General features: G+C 59.2%; 1 protein-coding gene across 5 annotated transcripts in view; it reads right to left on the reverse strand.

Annotated features, from left to right (window-relative positions):
• Window positions 1-16612, reverse strand: part of PTPRN2 (protein tyrosine phosphatase receptor type N2) — a 598037-nt gene that overhangs the window by 380053 nt on the left and 201372 nt on the right. For all 5 annotated transcript variants that reach the window (XM_010804706.4, XM_059886010.1, XM_059886012.1 and 2 more), the window contains 2 exons: window positions 13879-14041; window positions 2470-2827 (listed from right to left, as the gene is read on the reverse strand). In XM_010804706.4, coding sequence (XP_010803008.1) covers window positions 2470-2827; window positions 13879-14041 — 521 coding nt within the window. The remainder of the gene's footprint in view (window positions 1-2469; window positions 2828-13878; window positions 14042-16612) is intronic.

Genomic DNA, 16612 nt, shown 5'->3' on the forward strand with positions numbered 1-16612 from the left:
CTACAGCTGAGATACGGAAGCAACCAAAGTGTCTATCAACAGATGAATGGATAAAGATCAGGTGGGGTGTGTGTGTCACGCCGCATCTTTATCCATTATCTATATAGTGGAATACTATGCAGTCACGAAAAAGAATGGAATCATGCCATTTGCCCCAACATGGATGGACCTAGAGGGTATTAAGGTAGTAAAACAAGTCAGGCGGAAAGAGACAAAAACCACAGGATTTCACTCATATGTGGAATCCCAAACAAACAAAATCAAACAGAAACTCATAGATACAAAGAACAGATCAGTGCCTACCAGAGAAGAAGCGGTGGGGGGCCCGAGATGAGTGCAGAGGTGAGCTGCATGGGGAGGGGTGCAATCGGACCTCTGGTGGCAATCACTCTGCAGTGCACACAGGTTTCCTACTAAAATGTTGTGCACTTGAAACTTTCAGATATTAAAAAAAAAAATGATGGAAGGGGAGAAAGGAGGGAGGAGGAAGCTTCTGTAGTTTAAAAGGGGCTTAACAGGTACATCCACCTATTCAGTGAGCCTTCTTCATATCTGACTTCAAAGAACCAACTGTAAAGAAAATTTTCAACTGAAAAATTTAAGCACGGATTAGCTGTTTGGTGATATGAAGACATCAGCATCAACTCTAGCACGTGATAAAGCTACTCGGTGAGGTCTATTCGAGAGCCGCATCTTTGGGCAATGCAGTGCCATGCGTGACAGATGAAATCTGATGGGGGCGTGCAGGGGAGGGGAGGGTCACAGAAGCAACGAGAGGAGCCAGGAGCTGCTTGTCGGAGCCCAGCGAGGCGTGTGTGAGCATCCGTCCTACAAGGCTCTCTGCTTGTTCCATGACTGACATCTTACATGACTCCCTTTAAAGCACACGGTGCGGCCGGGAAGACAACATATATAGAAAGATAACCGACACTGCAGCTTAGCACAGGAAAAACCACAACCCAAAGACGCCAGTAGTGAGTCACGGGAGAGAGGAGAAGCATCTTCGGCGGGTGTTCCGGAAGCCCCGAACCTCGGGGTGTGCGGACCGAGGAGGGGCCAGTGATGGGGGGTGGAGCTGACCCCGGGGCGGGGGGCACAACAGACACACGGAGCCGACCACCTGCCGCCTGAGACGGTATTTCTCTCTTCCCGGTTCCAACATCCGGGGCAGAGGCAGTCGACAAACGGGGCTTGTGTTAAGCTGGGGGCGATGAGGACGGAGCCAGAGAAGGGGCGCTCAGACTTTATACGCTCGGCTGGGTGGGCACACGCAGCAGGGGCGTTGGCGTCAGCACCATGGAGAGGGGCAGGGGTCCACACATAGGCCTCTGCCTGCCCATCGAGGGCAGGGCTGGCCGTCGGCAGCGTGTGGACAGTGGTGATGGGTGCTGAGCGGGGCCAGATCAGGAAGCACAGCGCTGGGGAATGACGGGCAGCGGGAGGCGGCAAGGCCAGTGAGAGGGGTTCCCGGGGAGCCTGCGGTTTAGAGCGGGCACAGCCCAGGGAGGGGAACGTGGGGAGCAAAGGAGCCGCTGCCCGCAGGCCGCCCGCCAGGGCCACCTGAGCCCAGTGTGCCTTCTTCCCCGAGACAGGAGTGGCCGATGACCACCTACCCTTGCCCGCAGTCACAGCTCTGCACCCCCTCCAGCTGCAGCACCACAGCGGCCGTCTGGACAAAGGGGGGGCTGAGGAGAGAGCCACCAGCTGAAGGGCACAATGTGGGCAACAGGGGACTCACGGTGGCTTCAGTGACGCCTCTGCTCACAGGGGGAGCGCTAACCAGAACAGGTTCGCAGTCCCTGTTTTTTTTAATTTGCTACCTGCTTGATGTTATGATTTGCATATCTTCAAAGGAGAAGTCAGACTTGATCGCAATCTCACTTTACATTTTACGGTCTCAGGGAAAGGCTGCTAGAAGAGATGAGGGCCCCGGGCGTCGTAGAGACCAGGCCAGGCCAGCGGTCATCTGTCCCCCAGCGATGACCACTGCGGGGCTGACTCACATCAGGGTGCTGGGGTGTGGCTTGGGGGTCAGTCACTTCACAGGCCCAAGTTCCCTCCAGCAACTGGGACAGCACTCATTTTAGGCTGGGGTCTCCTGGGGACCCGTGATACCCACAGAGTAAGCAGCTGAGCGTGAGCTTGCCCACGGGAGTGGGGAGGCCTGAGAAACAGTGACGCCCCTTCATAGTCAACCCTGCAGACACCACGTGGGCCCGATGGGCCTGTGACCCTCCCCCCAGCATCTTCATCAACAAGGCCAGGGAACAGCGAGGCTGCCGGGGCAGGAGACCTACACTGAGCCCCCTGAGTCTGACACCCCTTCCCCACAGGACCAGCCTGGCCACCTCCCCACACCCCGCCCCTCTCTAAGGGGGAGCCTCGGGAAGGGGAAGAGACCCTCGAAGGTCCAGCCTAGGCAGGCGCCAGAGAAAGACTGGAGCCCCCGAAAAGGCGCAGGGTGCTTACCATCGTCTGTGATCGGGGCATCCCTGGGGTCCGTAGGCGAAGGCCATCTCTGGGGGGCCGCCGGCGCCGACAGGACCCGAGGCGCTCTCCAAGGCGCGCGCACAAGGCCGCGGGGCGCGGGGTCGCCGTCCCTGGCGGGCGCGGGGGCCTTTCGGGCCGCGTAGGCGCCCAGCGCAGCCACCAGACGCTGCCTGTCCACCCCGCCGGCCACTTTGGGGCTGAGCTCGTCCGGCTGGAGCCGGCGGAGCGTGCGCAGGGGGCGGCCCCCTGCGAGGTCCGCGCGCGCCGCGGGAGCGTAGGTCAGAGCGGACGTCTGAGCCACGAAGGTCAGCACGCTGTCGGCCAGGGGGTCCTCACCCTGCAGGGGCGGGGGACAAACAGCGGGTGAGCGCCCATCGCCAGCCACGCCCCGCAGTGGCCCCGGGTCCGGGCCGCAGGCGCGCCCAGGTTCGCCTCCACCGATGGGCGGGCGCGTCTGCGGTCCTCCCGCAGTCTTTCCACAGCGGCTTTACTGAAGCGCAGCCCGCGCGCCGCGAGCCTCGACCCATCCGTGTGCTCAGCGCCTCCACCGAGCGGCGCGGACACCACCTGTCTGCCGCCCGGACACCCGCACCCCTTCCGGGCTCCCCTCCCGCAGGCAGCGGCTCATCCGCGTCCTGCGTCCTTCTCCCGCGTGTCCCGTGCCGACGCTTCCTGTAGGGCAGCCCCGCGCAGCCTCTGGTGTCTGCTTCTTGCAAGGAGCGGGCTTCCCTTGTGGCTCAGCTGGTAAAGAATCCGCCTGCAACGCGGGAGACCTGGGTTCCACCCCTGGGTTGGGAAGATCCCCTGGAGAAGGCAAAGGCTACCCACTCCAGTGTTCTGGCCTGGAGAATCCCGTGGGCTGTGTAGTCCGTGAGGTCGCAAAGAGTCCCACACGACTGGGCGACTGTCACTTTTTGCCGCCCTTCTCGCCCCGAGCATGCCCACCCCAGGCGCGCCAGCAGGCAGCGGTAGGTGCCGCGCTCCCTGGTACCCCTGAAGTCTGCTCTAAGGACAGGGAACGCGCTTGCGCTTTCATTCATCAGCTGGGGAACCTTCGGGTTCTTTCCGCTTTGGGGCCGATGTGAGGAACGCTGCTGTGAACAGCCGTGTACAAGCCTGCGTGTGAACATGGGTTCTTCCTCCTGGCTGACCGGTGGGTGGCCCTGCGCTAACTGTGCAGGAGCCGCGGACCGTGTCCCCGCCGGCCGGCTTGGTGTCCGCGCTCACCGTCTTCTACCGCAATGAGCGCTGTCTGCCTTCGGCCGCCCTGCACCGTGAGGAGGTTCCTGCCGGTCGGGTCTGCGTTTCCTGCCGCGGAGCTACGCCGACCCCTTCTCCCGGGCTGTGTGTTCGGCGGGGAAGGTCCGCCTAGGCCTCTCCCTGCCCCGGGGGTTTGCTGTGGCTCCGCAGAGGGGCTCCCCAGGGCTGCACCCCGTGTCTGACGTCAGTTTCCCTGCAGCTCCCTTTTTCGCTGGTCACTGAAACCCCTTTTGAATCTGATCCTTTTGACGCTGCCGCGGCGCCTGGTTTCACACACAGCGTGGATCCAGGCCTTTCCCTGGCCTCCCCTGCCTTCCCTCCTCACTCAGGACTCTCCCAGGAGCATGTGGTCTCGTCACATTCTGATTTGCCCACAGAACAAGGCCCAGCTTCCTCACCTCGAGGGCAGCTGTACAAACGTTAGAAGTCTCAGTGTCCTGCCTCTGACACGTCATCAAAATTTCACGGACAAACAGTAATTTCCCACGAGGGTCTGACTCGGCGCGGCTTTCACTGTGCGCTCCGGGTGGGGTGCGGGGCCGCAAGCTCTCAGAATCTCGGGCTTCCCGTTCTCCACGTGCCCCTCCCTCGGGGCACAGTATCGGGCCAGGGGTACGTGCCTGGGGACCCAGCTAAGACGTGCAGCTACCACTGAACCTACGACGGTGGTTCAGACTCCCAAGGCTGCTGTCTGTTTCTACCAATGATGATGCTGGGGCTCAGCCTACAGCACAGATCTGGGGGCAGCGAGCCTGGATCCGAAACCCGCTGCTCTGCATGCTGCTCTCCTTTCTCACGTAGGAAGCTCGGCCAATCACTTGACGTTTTGACAGTTGGTTTTCCTCTGTTACAGGAGATTGACCACTATCTGTCACATTGCGTTTATTTCTAAAATGATGTAACTGTGCTGTGCTTAGTCACTCAGTCGTGTGCAACTCTTTGCAAGTCCATGGACTGCAGCCCACCAGGCTCCTCTGTCCATGGGGATTCACCAGGCAATACTGGAGTGGGCTGCCCTTCTCCAGGGGCGCTTCCCGACTCAGGGATCGAGCCCAGGTCTCCCTCGTTGCAGGCGGATTCTTTACCAGCTGAGCCACCAGGGATGTAACTGTAGTTGTCATCAAAATGTTTAATTCCATCCAGCTGGCTGAAATCAACTGCTTTTCCTTTAGAGGAAGAAAAGATTCACAAGGGAGAGAAGGAGGGGAGGAGACAAGACGCCTCCACAGCAAACGGCCCTCTAGCACTTCTGCACAAACTGGGCGCGAGGCTCAATCTCAAGTTCAGCTGAACTCCCGCTGAGCAGGCTGCCTCGGAACGCCTGGGGTCCCAGCGCGGGGCTGGACAGCCTCTGAGAGGCTCATCAACCTGCCAGAAGCACCGGCTCCCTATGTGCGAAGGCAGCTTCTGCTCGAAGGGCCTTCTGTTACGGTCGGTGGAGAGGCGGGTGGAGGCCCCGCAGGCCCTCCGGGTGAGTGACCGTCAAGCCAGTGAGCTCTGGGACTGACTGCGATGAACAGCCTGTGGGGTCCTGTGTGCTCTCAGCCAAGTTAAGGTGAAGAGGGAGAGAGGGTTTTAGCAGGCAGACTGAAATAATAGAAACGCCAGCTCTCCCAAGTCACACCGGGTCCCGTGAGGGACAGCGGGGGCCCTGGTGTCGGGGACTGTGCACCCTGCCGCCGGGTGCCCAGGCCAGCACGGGCTGGGGACAGGGAGCGTCCTCACGGTCACCCCCCGCCTGCAGCTTCACATCCTGACTGAGCGAGCGAGCAGAGGGCGCTGGCCCCTGGCTCGGATCCCGCTTCTGCTCTCAGTGGCCTTTGCCCTAATGGGTCGTCTAACTCCAAGTGCAGTGGGGGTGGCCGTGGCACCCAGCACAGACGTGGAGGGGCTCCCGCTTCCTCACGGCTAGCCCCTGGCCTGCTCACACCAGTGATGTCGCTCTCTTTACCATCTCACACCTGCGCCTCCTGTAAGACTCGGGGACCCGGGCACAAGCCCTGGGGCAGCGATCTGGTGGGCTCTGTGCACTCGCACCTCTGAGTCAATAAGATTCTGGGACAGTTCTCAAAGCCCTGTTTTGAAGGTGTTTTAAACTTCAATTCAACAGACCTATGACCTCAGGTTTCCTAAGATAACACTGAGTAATCGTTAAGACAGCAGTTGCCCAAATCAGGAGATTAGCAACTGAAAAGCAGGAGAACTGGCCAGGCTCCAGCCACCATCAGCAGCATCAGCAGCATCACCACCATCACAGCCACCACTGCTGCTGTGTGCTGAGCTCTGGACCACGTTCTACATTCTGGGGTGGGGGGTGGTGGGGGGTGGAACGCCTCAAACATGGGCCTGTCTTCAAACAGCTTGCCGACTGAAATGGAGTCAAGTCACAGACTTGGTAGTGGAAAGAGTATCAAAGAGGTTTGGTGACAGGCAGTTTGGAAGGCAGTAGTCATCCTGAGCTGGGGAAACCACGGCCGCTTCCTGGAGCCACAGTCCGCGTTGCTTCCCTGCCTGGACGTCTCCCCTTGCCCCGAGCCGTGCTGGCGCCGGGGTCCTGGAGCCGAACGTCGGGCTACTTCCTCCCACGGAAGTCCGCCGGCCCCAGTCCCAGATCACTCAATTACGAGTTCAGCCTGCCAGAGCCTGCAGGCTCTCGGGTGCCACATGCCAGCTGACGCTGAGTGAAGGAGATTTTCATGTATACACTGGTCACTCACGCTCTTCAGATATTCTCTTGTGCCAAGCATCCAAAACAAATTAGGAAGCCCAAATTGGGCCATCTTTTGACCGCATAACAAACATTTCCTCCAGTTTGTCTCACAGCCTGAAGGCAGCATTGACAAGCACGCTGATCAAGACACATTTGCTGCAGGCGTGACAAAGCAAGGAGCGGTGGCGGTGTCCACAGGCTGCCTAACGAGGGCCCCACAGTGCCACTGGCGGCGGCAAGTCTGGGGGCTGAGCAGGAACGGGGTGCCTGCCCTGCCTGCTTGCGCTTAGGCCACAGAGGGCAGTGCTGGCCAGGCGCTCCTGGTCTCTCAGCACAGGGGAGGGGCTGCAGCGCCCCACACTGCAGGCTCCAGTTGCCCTGCCCATTCCCCACGCTGGCAGCCGGAAGATGTTATTCCTACTGACAGCGCTGTCACCAGGGCAGGCGTCCCCCCGTCCAGAGCCTCACGCTGGCCCCTCTCTGACCATGGCAGTGCTGTCACCAGGGCAGGCGTCCTCCGTCTGGAGCCTTCACACTGGCCCCTCTCTGACCACGGCAGCACTGTGACCAGGGCAGGCGTCCCCCCGTCCAGAGCCTCACGCTGGCCCCTCTCTGACCACGGCAGTGCTGTCACCAGGGCAGGCGTCCTCCGTCTGGAGCCTTCACACTGGCCCCTCTCTGACCATGGCAGCGCTGTGACCAGGGCAGACATCCCTCCGTCCAGAGCCTCACGCTGGCCCCTGTCTGACCATGGTGCCTGTGCTGTCTCTGCTATCAGCTTCTAGAGCTCACAAAATCTGAGGTTGAAGGGGTGTTAAGTTCCAAACCACAGGGGTGACGATTTCCGCAGGAGGCTTACAGCAATGCGAAGCCTGGGTGTTCAGTTCCGAACATCTGGCCATGATGTCACATTAAGTAGCTTGGAACTGGTCTCGAAGACCACTTATGACAGGAAGCATGTGTGGTGTCCCCCCGACCCCAGCCCTCCCTCACCTCTGCTCCAGCACACTCTCCTCCCGCTCTGTCCTCCGCAGCTGCACCCACGGCCTCACGCCTGTGGTCAGAAGGCCCAGGGGATGCTCCAAAGCAGGCAGTCGCCGGCTCCTGTGCGCCCGGGTCAGCCCGAGGCGGGTGGCATGCGTGCTCCGCCCGGAGGACTACGAAGGTTGCAGCATGGGTGGCATTTTCCAACTGCCAGGGCCAGGCTGGGCTTTGACTTGACGTGTTTCCCTTCTTTCTGACCTTCTCAGCCACCCTTGTGTAGAGACACAGTTCAGTTCAGTCGCTCAGTCGTGTCTAATTCTCTGTGACCCCATGAATCGCAGCACGCCAGGCCTCCCTGTCCATCACCAACTCCCGGAGTTCACTCAGACTCACGTCCATCGAGTCACTGATGCCATCCAGCCATCTCATCCTCTGTCATCCCCTTCTCCTCCTGCCCCCAATCCCTCCCAGCATCAGAGTCTTTTCCAAGGAGTCAACTCTTCCCATGAGATGCCAAAGTACAGGAGTTTCAGCTTTAGCATCATTCCTTCCAAAGAACACCCAGGACTGATCTCCTTCAGAATGGACTGGTTGGATCTCCTTGCAGTCCAAGGGACTCTTAAGAGTCTTCTCCAACACCACAGTTCAAAAGCATCAATTTTTTGGCGCTCAGCCTTCTTCACAGTCCAACTCTCACATCCACACACGACCACAGGAAAAACCATAGCCTTGACTAGACGGACCTTAGAGACACCACTAGCCTCATTTCCTGGATTAGGAGACAAGCTCTCCTGGGAGGAGGGGCCCAGCTGGGATCTGGTCCCAGGCCTGGCTTCAGGCGGGGCCCCAGGGAAGTGGCCCCACCGGCAGGCTGCCTGCTGGAAAATGCAGAACTGCTCTCAGCTGGGTCTGGAGGAGGCAACTTGGGGACCTCGCTTTGGCTTAAAAAATTAACATGTGAAAGCTGGACAACAGCTCCAGGCCCGAGTTCCTGTGCTTCCCACCTAATTGCAGTTTTCCTCCGAGGTTTGTGCTCTGGCCATCATGTATTTTCCTTCCACGTAAGCTAAAAACCTCACAGTCTGTGTTAATTATTTTGCCTTAAACATCCAATTGTTTTTGTCCAGAAATTTACAAATATTATGTGGGTTTCTCATTCCTGGCTACTTGCCAATTTACTATTTCTGGTTCTTTTCTTCCCCTTAGCAGATACTGGCGTCTCTGCGTCAACTTTCTTTAAGCTGAGGAATGTCTTTCAGCGCATCCGAGGCACGAGTGTTGCAGACTCGAGTGCTTCCCGCTCCCCTACAGTTGTGAACAGTGCAGAATCCAAGGCGACGGGGTTTTGTGCCCTTTCTGTTGGTTCCACTGTTGTCTGGTCTGCTAACGAGATGTGAGACATCGTCCTTATCAACAGCCCCCGGATGTAAGGCATCTGTTTACCTGAGGATACCGCTAAGATTTTCTCTTTATCTTTGGTTTTCCCCCAATTGCTTATGATATGCCTAGATTTTGTTTTCTCTGTATTTATCCTGCCTGAGGCTCAGCCAGTCTCCTGCATCTATGTTTTGATTAGCTTTATCAGTTTTTGGAAAAACACCAGCCACTACTACTTCTTTAACCATTTCTTCTGCTTCCTCTCTCCCATGTAGGATTCCAACCGTGCAGGTTAGAGTACTTGGCGTTGTGCCCCGTGTCTGGGTGCTTTGTTCCATTTCACACTCTTTTTCTGTATTTTTTCTTTTATTTTTGACCATGTCTACTGACCTGACTTGAAATTCACTGATTCTTCTCTCCACGTGGCTAGTCTATCATTAAGCTTCTCAAATGAGTCCTTCACCTCTGAGCTTCCTTTAATTTCTAGCATTTCCATTTGGTTTTTTTTACTGTTCCCATCTCTCTGCTGCAATTTCCCATTTGTTCATTTATGTTTTTTCACCTTTCCCACTCAATCCTTTAACATATTTATCTTACTTATTAAGATGTCCTTTTCTAATAATTCCAGCACCTGAGTCATATCTGGGTCTCCTCCTATCCACTCTTTACTCTCTCGACCAGAGTGGCATTTTGCTGTCCTTCATGGGTCTCCCGACTTTTGATTGCATGTTGGATCAGTCATACATAATTGGGATTGTACGTTTGATTATTGCATGAATGAGCAATGGAGACCAAAGCAAATCATATTTAACCCGTCTTCTCTCCGTCCGAGTCCGTGGAATCTGTCACTGAAATGGTGTGGACTTTGTAGCCGAGTCGGTCAGATTCGGTCACTCCTGCCCACAGTAATGCTGAGGGTAGGCTCAGGCTCAGGTCCAAGCTGGAGTCAGCCTCGAGCGCTGCCTCGCGCTTTGCAGTCAGCCGCCAGCTTTCTGAACCTGGAGCTCTCTCTGATTCACAGCCCCACATGACATGTGCAAGACACTTCTTTTCCTGGCTTTCTGCACTCTACACATCAATCTTTCTCCACCACGTTGCCTCGTCCAAAACTTTCAAGGGGTGAGGTGTGCTCAGCAGAGCTTGGCGCCCCTTGGAAGGACGTCTCCCAGCTCCCGTCTCGGGCACTCGGCGCTCTGTGCAGCCTGACTCTGGGCTCTACCCTCATACTAGTCTCCACTGAAAACGGCTCCTTAAAAACCTCAGCTGCATTCTCCCCCGCTTCCCACCATGGTTCCTGCCTCCAGGGAAGTCTCTGTGGTCTCTTCTTCCCTAGAAGGATCTCCTCCCTTTCTGAATTTAGTTCATTCAGGGCTCTTTGTATTAGCTCTGTGGGCTTTTTCCTTTAAGGCTATGGTTTAGCAGCTCACCTGGCCTGTTCCTATTGTCAGAGTGGACTGGGGTGGCCTCTTGACGTTCTGCCCTTTGAGATGATCCAAACATCTTCAACTGCTGACTTCTGGGTGTTTGTCCAACACCCATCCTCTGGGAAGCCCCTGACCCCATGTGCCCTTCTGGCTCAAGTTCAGCCAGTCATTAGTACTAAACAACACAGTTCGGCACCATAAATTCAGAGCTCTTCTCTGACGATCATGACAGCTACATGCTTGATGACATACACGGAAAAGGTGATTCCTAAAGTAATCCACCGGAAACTGGTTGCATCACCAGTGTCGAAAGCTTACGCTTCCAACTGAGACATGTCATCAGCTGATGGGTGGGGAGATCGGCCAGCGCTGCCCAAAGCCCTGGCTGGGTCTGCACAAACGCTTCTCACACCCGAGTCCATGTCAGCTCATCGGAGAGATGACCAGGGCTTTCTCCTCAGTTAAACCCTGGACACAGAAGATAATTTCTAGACTTTTGCACCTTTTTTAACATAATGAGAAGCATCTATCTCACACAGAATAAAAACGCCTGAGCCAGAAGCCAATGTTGAGAAGCCGCTATCTCAACACAGCATAAAAATACCTGAGCCCTAAGCTGCCGAGTGCTCCTTTTCTGAACCATCCTTGTGACCATCATGCTCAAACAGCCGCACGGTGAGACGAGCACAGAATCCGTTCTTCAAACTGGGCGCTTCTGAGAGGCAAAGGGCTCGCTGGATTGCAAGGAGCAGCAGCACACCCAGCCCGGCCCAGGCAGGACCCCAGGGCCTCATTTTCGGCTGGGACTCTCAAAGCCCGGCCCCGGCAGGGCCCCAGGGCCTCATTCCCGGCTGGGACTCTCAAAGACCACAGAAGCCAGACCTGCTGGCAGGTGGCAGCTGCTGAAGGCGGCTGGACAGGACCGCGGTGTGTCGGCAGCCGTGTGTCCTGAGACAGAGAGAGGCCTGGGGCACAGGCGTCGTCTCGTGGGCAGCCCAGGGCAGCAGGGCGCAGCCTTTGGAGGAATGACTGGTGCCAGCAGAGAGCAGTGGCTCCCCCTCGATGGGGCAGGTGCCAGACAGCCCGCCCGGCTCTGGGCCCTCTGAGCTGGGGTGGGCACTGAGGCTCTGCGGGCATCCCAGGGTCAGAGCCTGGGCCCCGAGAGGTGGGCAGAGCTGAGCCCGCACTCCTGGGCATCGCCAGGGCCCCTCCCAGAGGACCAAGGCCCCACCTCCCATTCCCCACCGGGCCACCATCACCCCTAACCCCAGTCTCCTGGGCGCTGACAGCCACCCGGGGCCCAGGGGGCAAGGCTGCCCCACGTGTGTTTCCAAGTCTGGTGCCAGACAGAGCTCACGCCATAGAGTGCCCAAACCTGAATGAGAAATGGGCCGGCGGGCTTAGGACTGACCACCACGGGCGGCCATCGCCGCCCAGCTGAGCAGCCGCCGGCCCGCCTGGGACCTGGGCTCAAGGCTTCATTCGGCGCCACCAACATCTCATCAGGAAGGCCCGTCCAACTGCTTCACGGGGAGACTTCACCGGAACGCCTTCCGCTCAGACTTCTCCCTCGCCTGTCGCTGACCGAGCGCCTCGTCCCCGCCTTCTCGCCGCGTGCACTCCACGCGGGTCGCTCGTTACCGACTGCTCATGCCCGCTGCCCAGGCACCCGCCCCGGGGTCCCCACGACGGAGTCGGGATGCCCACGGCCGGAGCCGAGGCCGGGCTGGTAAAGACTCGCCGGGCCACTGGAGGGAGCCCCAGACGATTTCTGTTTTACATTCTCAAATCCCCAGCATCGAGAGAGCGAGGAGCGAGGCTGGCTTTCTGCTGTGAGAGGAGACGGAGTCCGTCCTGCCGGCGGTGTGCCGGGAAGCGGCCTCGCCCCTGGGTGCTGGGCGGGCGGGGGCACAAATCAGATTTTCTTCGTGAGCAGGCCGCGCCCCTGTGAGTCTCTCATGGAGCCAAGCACACCTTTGAGCATCCAGCAGATGGCTTTCAGACTTGACCTGGTTTTCGTTTTGCCTCTAAAACAGGGATGACTACTTCTAGAAACTACAATGAACTGAGCCCTGGGCTGAGAGCTTCATCCTCCCACTGATGTCCAGACCATCACTGCCCAACGGCAGGACCCGGGAGGACAGAGAAAGGGAGCGGCCTCCCAAGGCAGCACAGCACCAGCGGAGGAGCCGCAGCGTCGGAACCCCGGGCATCTCTTGCGCTGCCCTCTGCCGGCCGCCAGGACAGGGTCCTGGCATCGATGCAGCCCCATGGTACCCAGCTCGGTGTCTGCTTCACAGAAAGTGCAAGGTGGAAAACCCAAGTTTAACATTAAAATACACAGTGTGGTGCTCGCCTCAGCAGCGCCGCATGCGTGCTACATCCCTTCAGTCATGTCTGGCTCTGTGCGACCCTATGGACAGCAGCCCTTCAGGCTCCGCTGTCCACGGGATTCTCCAGGCAAGAATGCTGGAGTGGGCTGCCACATCCACCAAATAAACAGCGTCAGTGCAGCCGGGTCAGCAGGGATACGGCCTGCGCTGAGGAGCTTGCAGAAGGCTCACAGGAGAGCTTTCAAACCCCCCACCCTGCCCCGCTCAGGCGGCTCCCTGGAGCAGGGGGCCAAGGGCTGGAGTGGGGATGCAGACCCTCCCTCTTTGTGCGATTCCCCTCCGGGGCCTGCGCTCGGCCGCCCCGTGCTCCACACGGCCGCCCTGCACGGGCCCCAGAGCCCAAAGCCGGGAGGGGTCTGAGAACCGGGCTGAGAACCGGGCTGACGCGGGCCGCTCGGGCTGCAGAACCTGGGGAACCGAGTCAGCGCCCCTTCTCCAGGAGCTACGAGCAGGCTGCGGAAAGGGGCGTGTTTGCCACCAACACCCAGGGCACAGCGTGGCAGAGGGACACAGCTTGGCGGAGCAACCCAACCCGCCCCGGGGTTCCGGCGCGCGGCCTGGGGCAGGGCTGGGGTGGGGCTGGGGAGTGACCTGACCAAACCTGGGGGTGTTCATCCGCCTTCCGGGCAGCCTCTGGGTCAGACCCAAGGCCGAGTTCTGCAGGCGGCAGGAGTGCGGCTGTCACATACCCCGCCCTCCCGAGCACGCGGACCTGGGTGCTGCCCCCAGAGCCCCTCCTCGGCATGCGTGAGGGCCCCGGACGCCACCTCTAGGCCCTGCTCCCCCAGGCAAGTGAACAGCTGGCAGTGCCGCTTTAACCGGCTGTCATGAAAGCACACCTCCTTTCCCATCCAGAAGGTTACGAGACTGCTCGATGCATTTGTAAACTGTTCTTTTCCATGGGCTTCGAGTCCCAGAGGTCTCCAGAGCAGACTGGCCCCGCTGCAGAAGGAACTCCCACCCGAGGGCCTGACAGCTGGCACACAGGATGCCCCGAAGGAGCGGTGCCCACGGACAGCTGTCAGGGGGCGCAGGAAGACAGGGGTGCACACAGGCCCTCCAGGGGGCGGGGAGGACCCCCGTCCTTCCACCCCGCCCACCACTCGCCCGGGACATGGTGGGGAGAGCCCAGAGGGGCCGCAGGCACGGGAAACATCCCCTGTGTGCGCCTGGACAACGAAACACCCCGAGAACAGGGCCGCGAGGGTCACCGCCCCGACCCAAGGGCTGCGAGGCTCACCTGGGCAGGTGGCCTGTCCAGCTCCGGCCCTGGGAGGGCATCGGCGGCGGCGGCTGCCTGGGACAGGGCCTCCAGGTAGGGCAGGTAGCGCTGCAGGGCCTCGGCCAGCACGCCACCCTCCAGGCTGAGGCTCCGCTCGTCTGGGACGCTCTGCTTCGAGCTCCTGGGAAGGAGAGGGAGGCGTCAGGCGGTCCTCAGGCACAGTGCTGGCTCTGCCCTCAGGGCCCACAGCGGGCAGGGGGGCAGCAGGGCTGTGCAGGCACTCAGGCACCAGGCCAGGCGGCGAGGGCTGGCAGCGAGGGCCCGACCCGCCGCTCACACCGCCCACGGTGGTGCCCTGTCTGCACCCAAGCCTGGTGCTGGGACACAGGTGAACCTGGTGAGCGAACCCTGACTTACTTTCTCAACAGCCGCCCCACCACTGGGGGCAGAGACAAGCCGGAATGGGGAGTCGGCCAGGACTTACTAAGTGCAGGGAGAACCTCAGCGGCAGAGAGGCTTCCCGGGCAGGGAGGGGAGACTGGCGAGCGCTGGGCCCGCCACCCCCTGCTCTGGGCCTGTCTCCGTCAGCGGCCTCCCCTCCACTCCCCGCCGGGTGCCAAGGAGCAGGCACAGAGGGTGAGAAGGTCGTGCTCACCCACCTCCCGGAAGAGGGGAACACAGGGGTCCGCAGGGCATTGGCTTGCTAGTCAGCTGACGGGGAGATGACCCCGGGCCCTCCTGGCGCCCCAGTGTGACCACAAAAGGCAGGCAGCAATCCTGGGAAGCTGCCTGGAGGAAGGGACCTTGTTCTCGTGGGTTTTCTTGCTCTTTGCTCTCCTGAGAACCTGCATGGGGCCTCGGCCACAGTCAGCACTGGCAACGGTGTCCGCTGAACAAATGAGCTTGGAAACAGGTGGTAGGCTCAGGTGACGCCGAGTTAGCGCAGAACCTGTGTCCCCACCGCTGACCTCGCAGAGGGCGCCTCTCCAGCACCAGGAAGGGCAGCCCTGTGACCAGACTCTGCTGTCACTGGGGGTGAGTTCAGGACAACCAGTGGTTGCCTGCGGTGAATGGCAGTGATGCAGGTCATGAACTTGGGAAAAAAAATGTCCTGTTTCCTTTTTCTTTAATGACAATGCATTTTAAAATCATGTAAAACACAGTACTCAGCCCCCGTTGGACTCGGACAACTGCAGACGCCGTCTGTGGGCACAGGAGTGGGCAGGCTCCGAGGGAGCCGCACACGGCTCACAGTGTGCTCTGCGGGAGCTCGGCAGCCGGGCGGCAACCGAGAGCCACAGACTGCGGCCGGAGGCCCCGGCGTCCTCGCAGCTGCCACGTGCGCTTGCCGCTCACACAACTAAACGCTGGGTTTCACCTGTGTTTGTTTCGCATTAACTGCCGGAAGTGCCCCAGAGATTGGAGGAGGCTAGCCCGGCCCCCAGCAGAGGCAGCACTCCCAGCCCGGGCCGAGGGTGAGTGCCTGTCTGCTGACTGCCTCATTTCTCCCGTCCTTCCCCTGGTGTTTGTGTTTGCAGAGACGTGGGTTTTCAGGAACAGCTGGATTTTCATGTTTACTTACAAATGCATCAAGTACGGTAAAAGTCGTGATACCTGCAGGAAAGGGTGGGCAGAAATGGGCCTGCGGCGCTCCCAGCCAGGCGCGGTGGGCGGCCGTCATGCGGGAAGGCCGTGGACACGGCGAGGGACAGAGAACGGGCTGCCTCTGTGCGCCCGGAGCTGAGAGCAGGGCTGGCCTCGCTCTGCAGCCAGAAGGCGGCCTGCAGCCTGTGTGCAGAAGAGACTGCCCGCTGCCTGGGTCTCCTGTGGGAGACCCGCGCCAGCCCCGGAGCCCCGAGGGTCAGGGCTCTGGAGCCTGTCATCACCACCGCCCCTTCTCCGAACTCCCCGGGACCAGAGCCTGCACAGCTCAGGCCCGACCGAGGGGAGCTTCCTGGGCACCCGGGCAGGATCTCGCTGGGCTCAAGGGCCCAGCCCCCTGCCCCCCGGCCTGGTGTCTTCTCAGACAGCAACCTGAAGAGGAGGGATCTGGCCGTCATCCAGGTGAGAGGGCGAGGCCTGGCACGTTGCTGGGTCTCACGACGACGCCAGCTCTGGTTGTGCCTGGAAGCCGCGGGCAGAGCCGAGCTGCTTCTATGAGCGCGTCTCGTGTGGGTGTCTAGGTGTGTGTGTATCTGTGTGTCTGTGTTCCTAAGTGTGTGTATGTATCTAAGTGTGTGTGCCTGTGTGTCTATGTGTCTGTGTGTGTGTGTGTCTGTGTGTGTGTGTGTATCTGTGTTCCCAAATGTGTACCTAAGTGTGTGTGCCTTTGTGTCTATGTGTCTGTGTGTGTGTCTGTGTGTGTGTATCTGTGTTCCCAAATGTGTATCTAAGTGTGTGTACCTGTGTAACTCTGTGTGTGTGTATCTGCGTGTGTGTCTGTGTTCATAAGTGTGTACATGTATGTAGCCATGTGTGTGTGTCTGTGTGTTTTGCAGGTGTTGGGTAAGGCTGTGTTACTAACAACCATATCCACTTGCAGTGACCAGGGAACAATGTTTTAAGTACTTTACTCCAAGTGTGACTGTTACCTACACATGGTAACAAACATCTGTTACCTACATGTGGGTCTTTACTGTGGTTTAGACACAGTCAAGGAATGTTCCCTGGTGTCTGAGATGATACAGAATCTGCCTGAAGTGCAGGAGACCTGGGTTCCATCCCTGGGTCGGGAAGATCCCCTGGAGAAAGG

This window comes from Bos taurus, chromosome 4 (assembly GCF_002263795.3).
Source record: "Bos taurus isolate L1 Dominette 01449 registration number 42190680 breed Hereford chromosome 4, ARS-UCD2.0, whole genome shotgun sequence".
NCBI lineage: Eukaryota > Metazoa > Chordata > Mammalia > Artiodactyla > Bovidae > Bos > Bos taurus.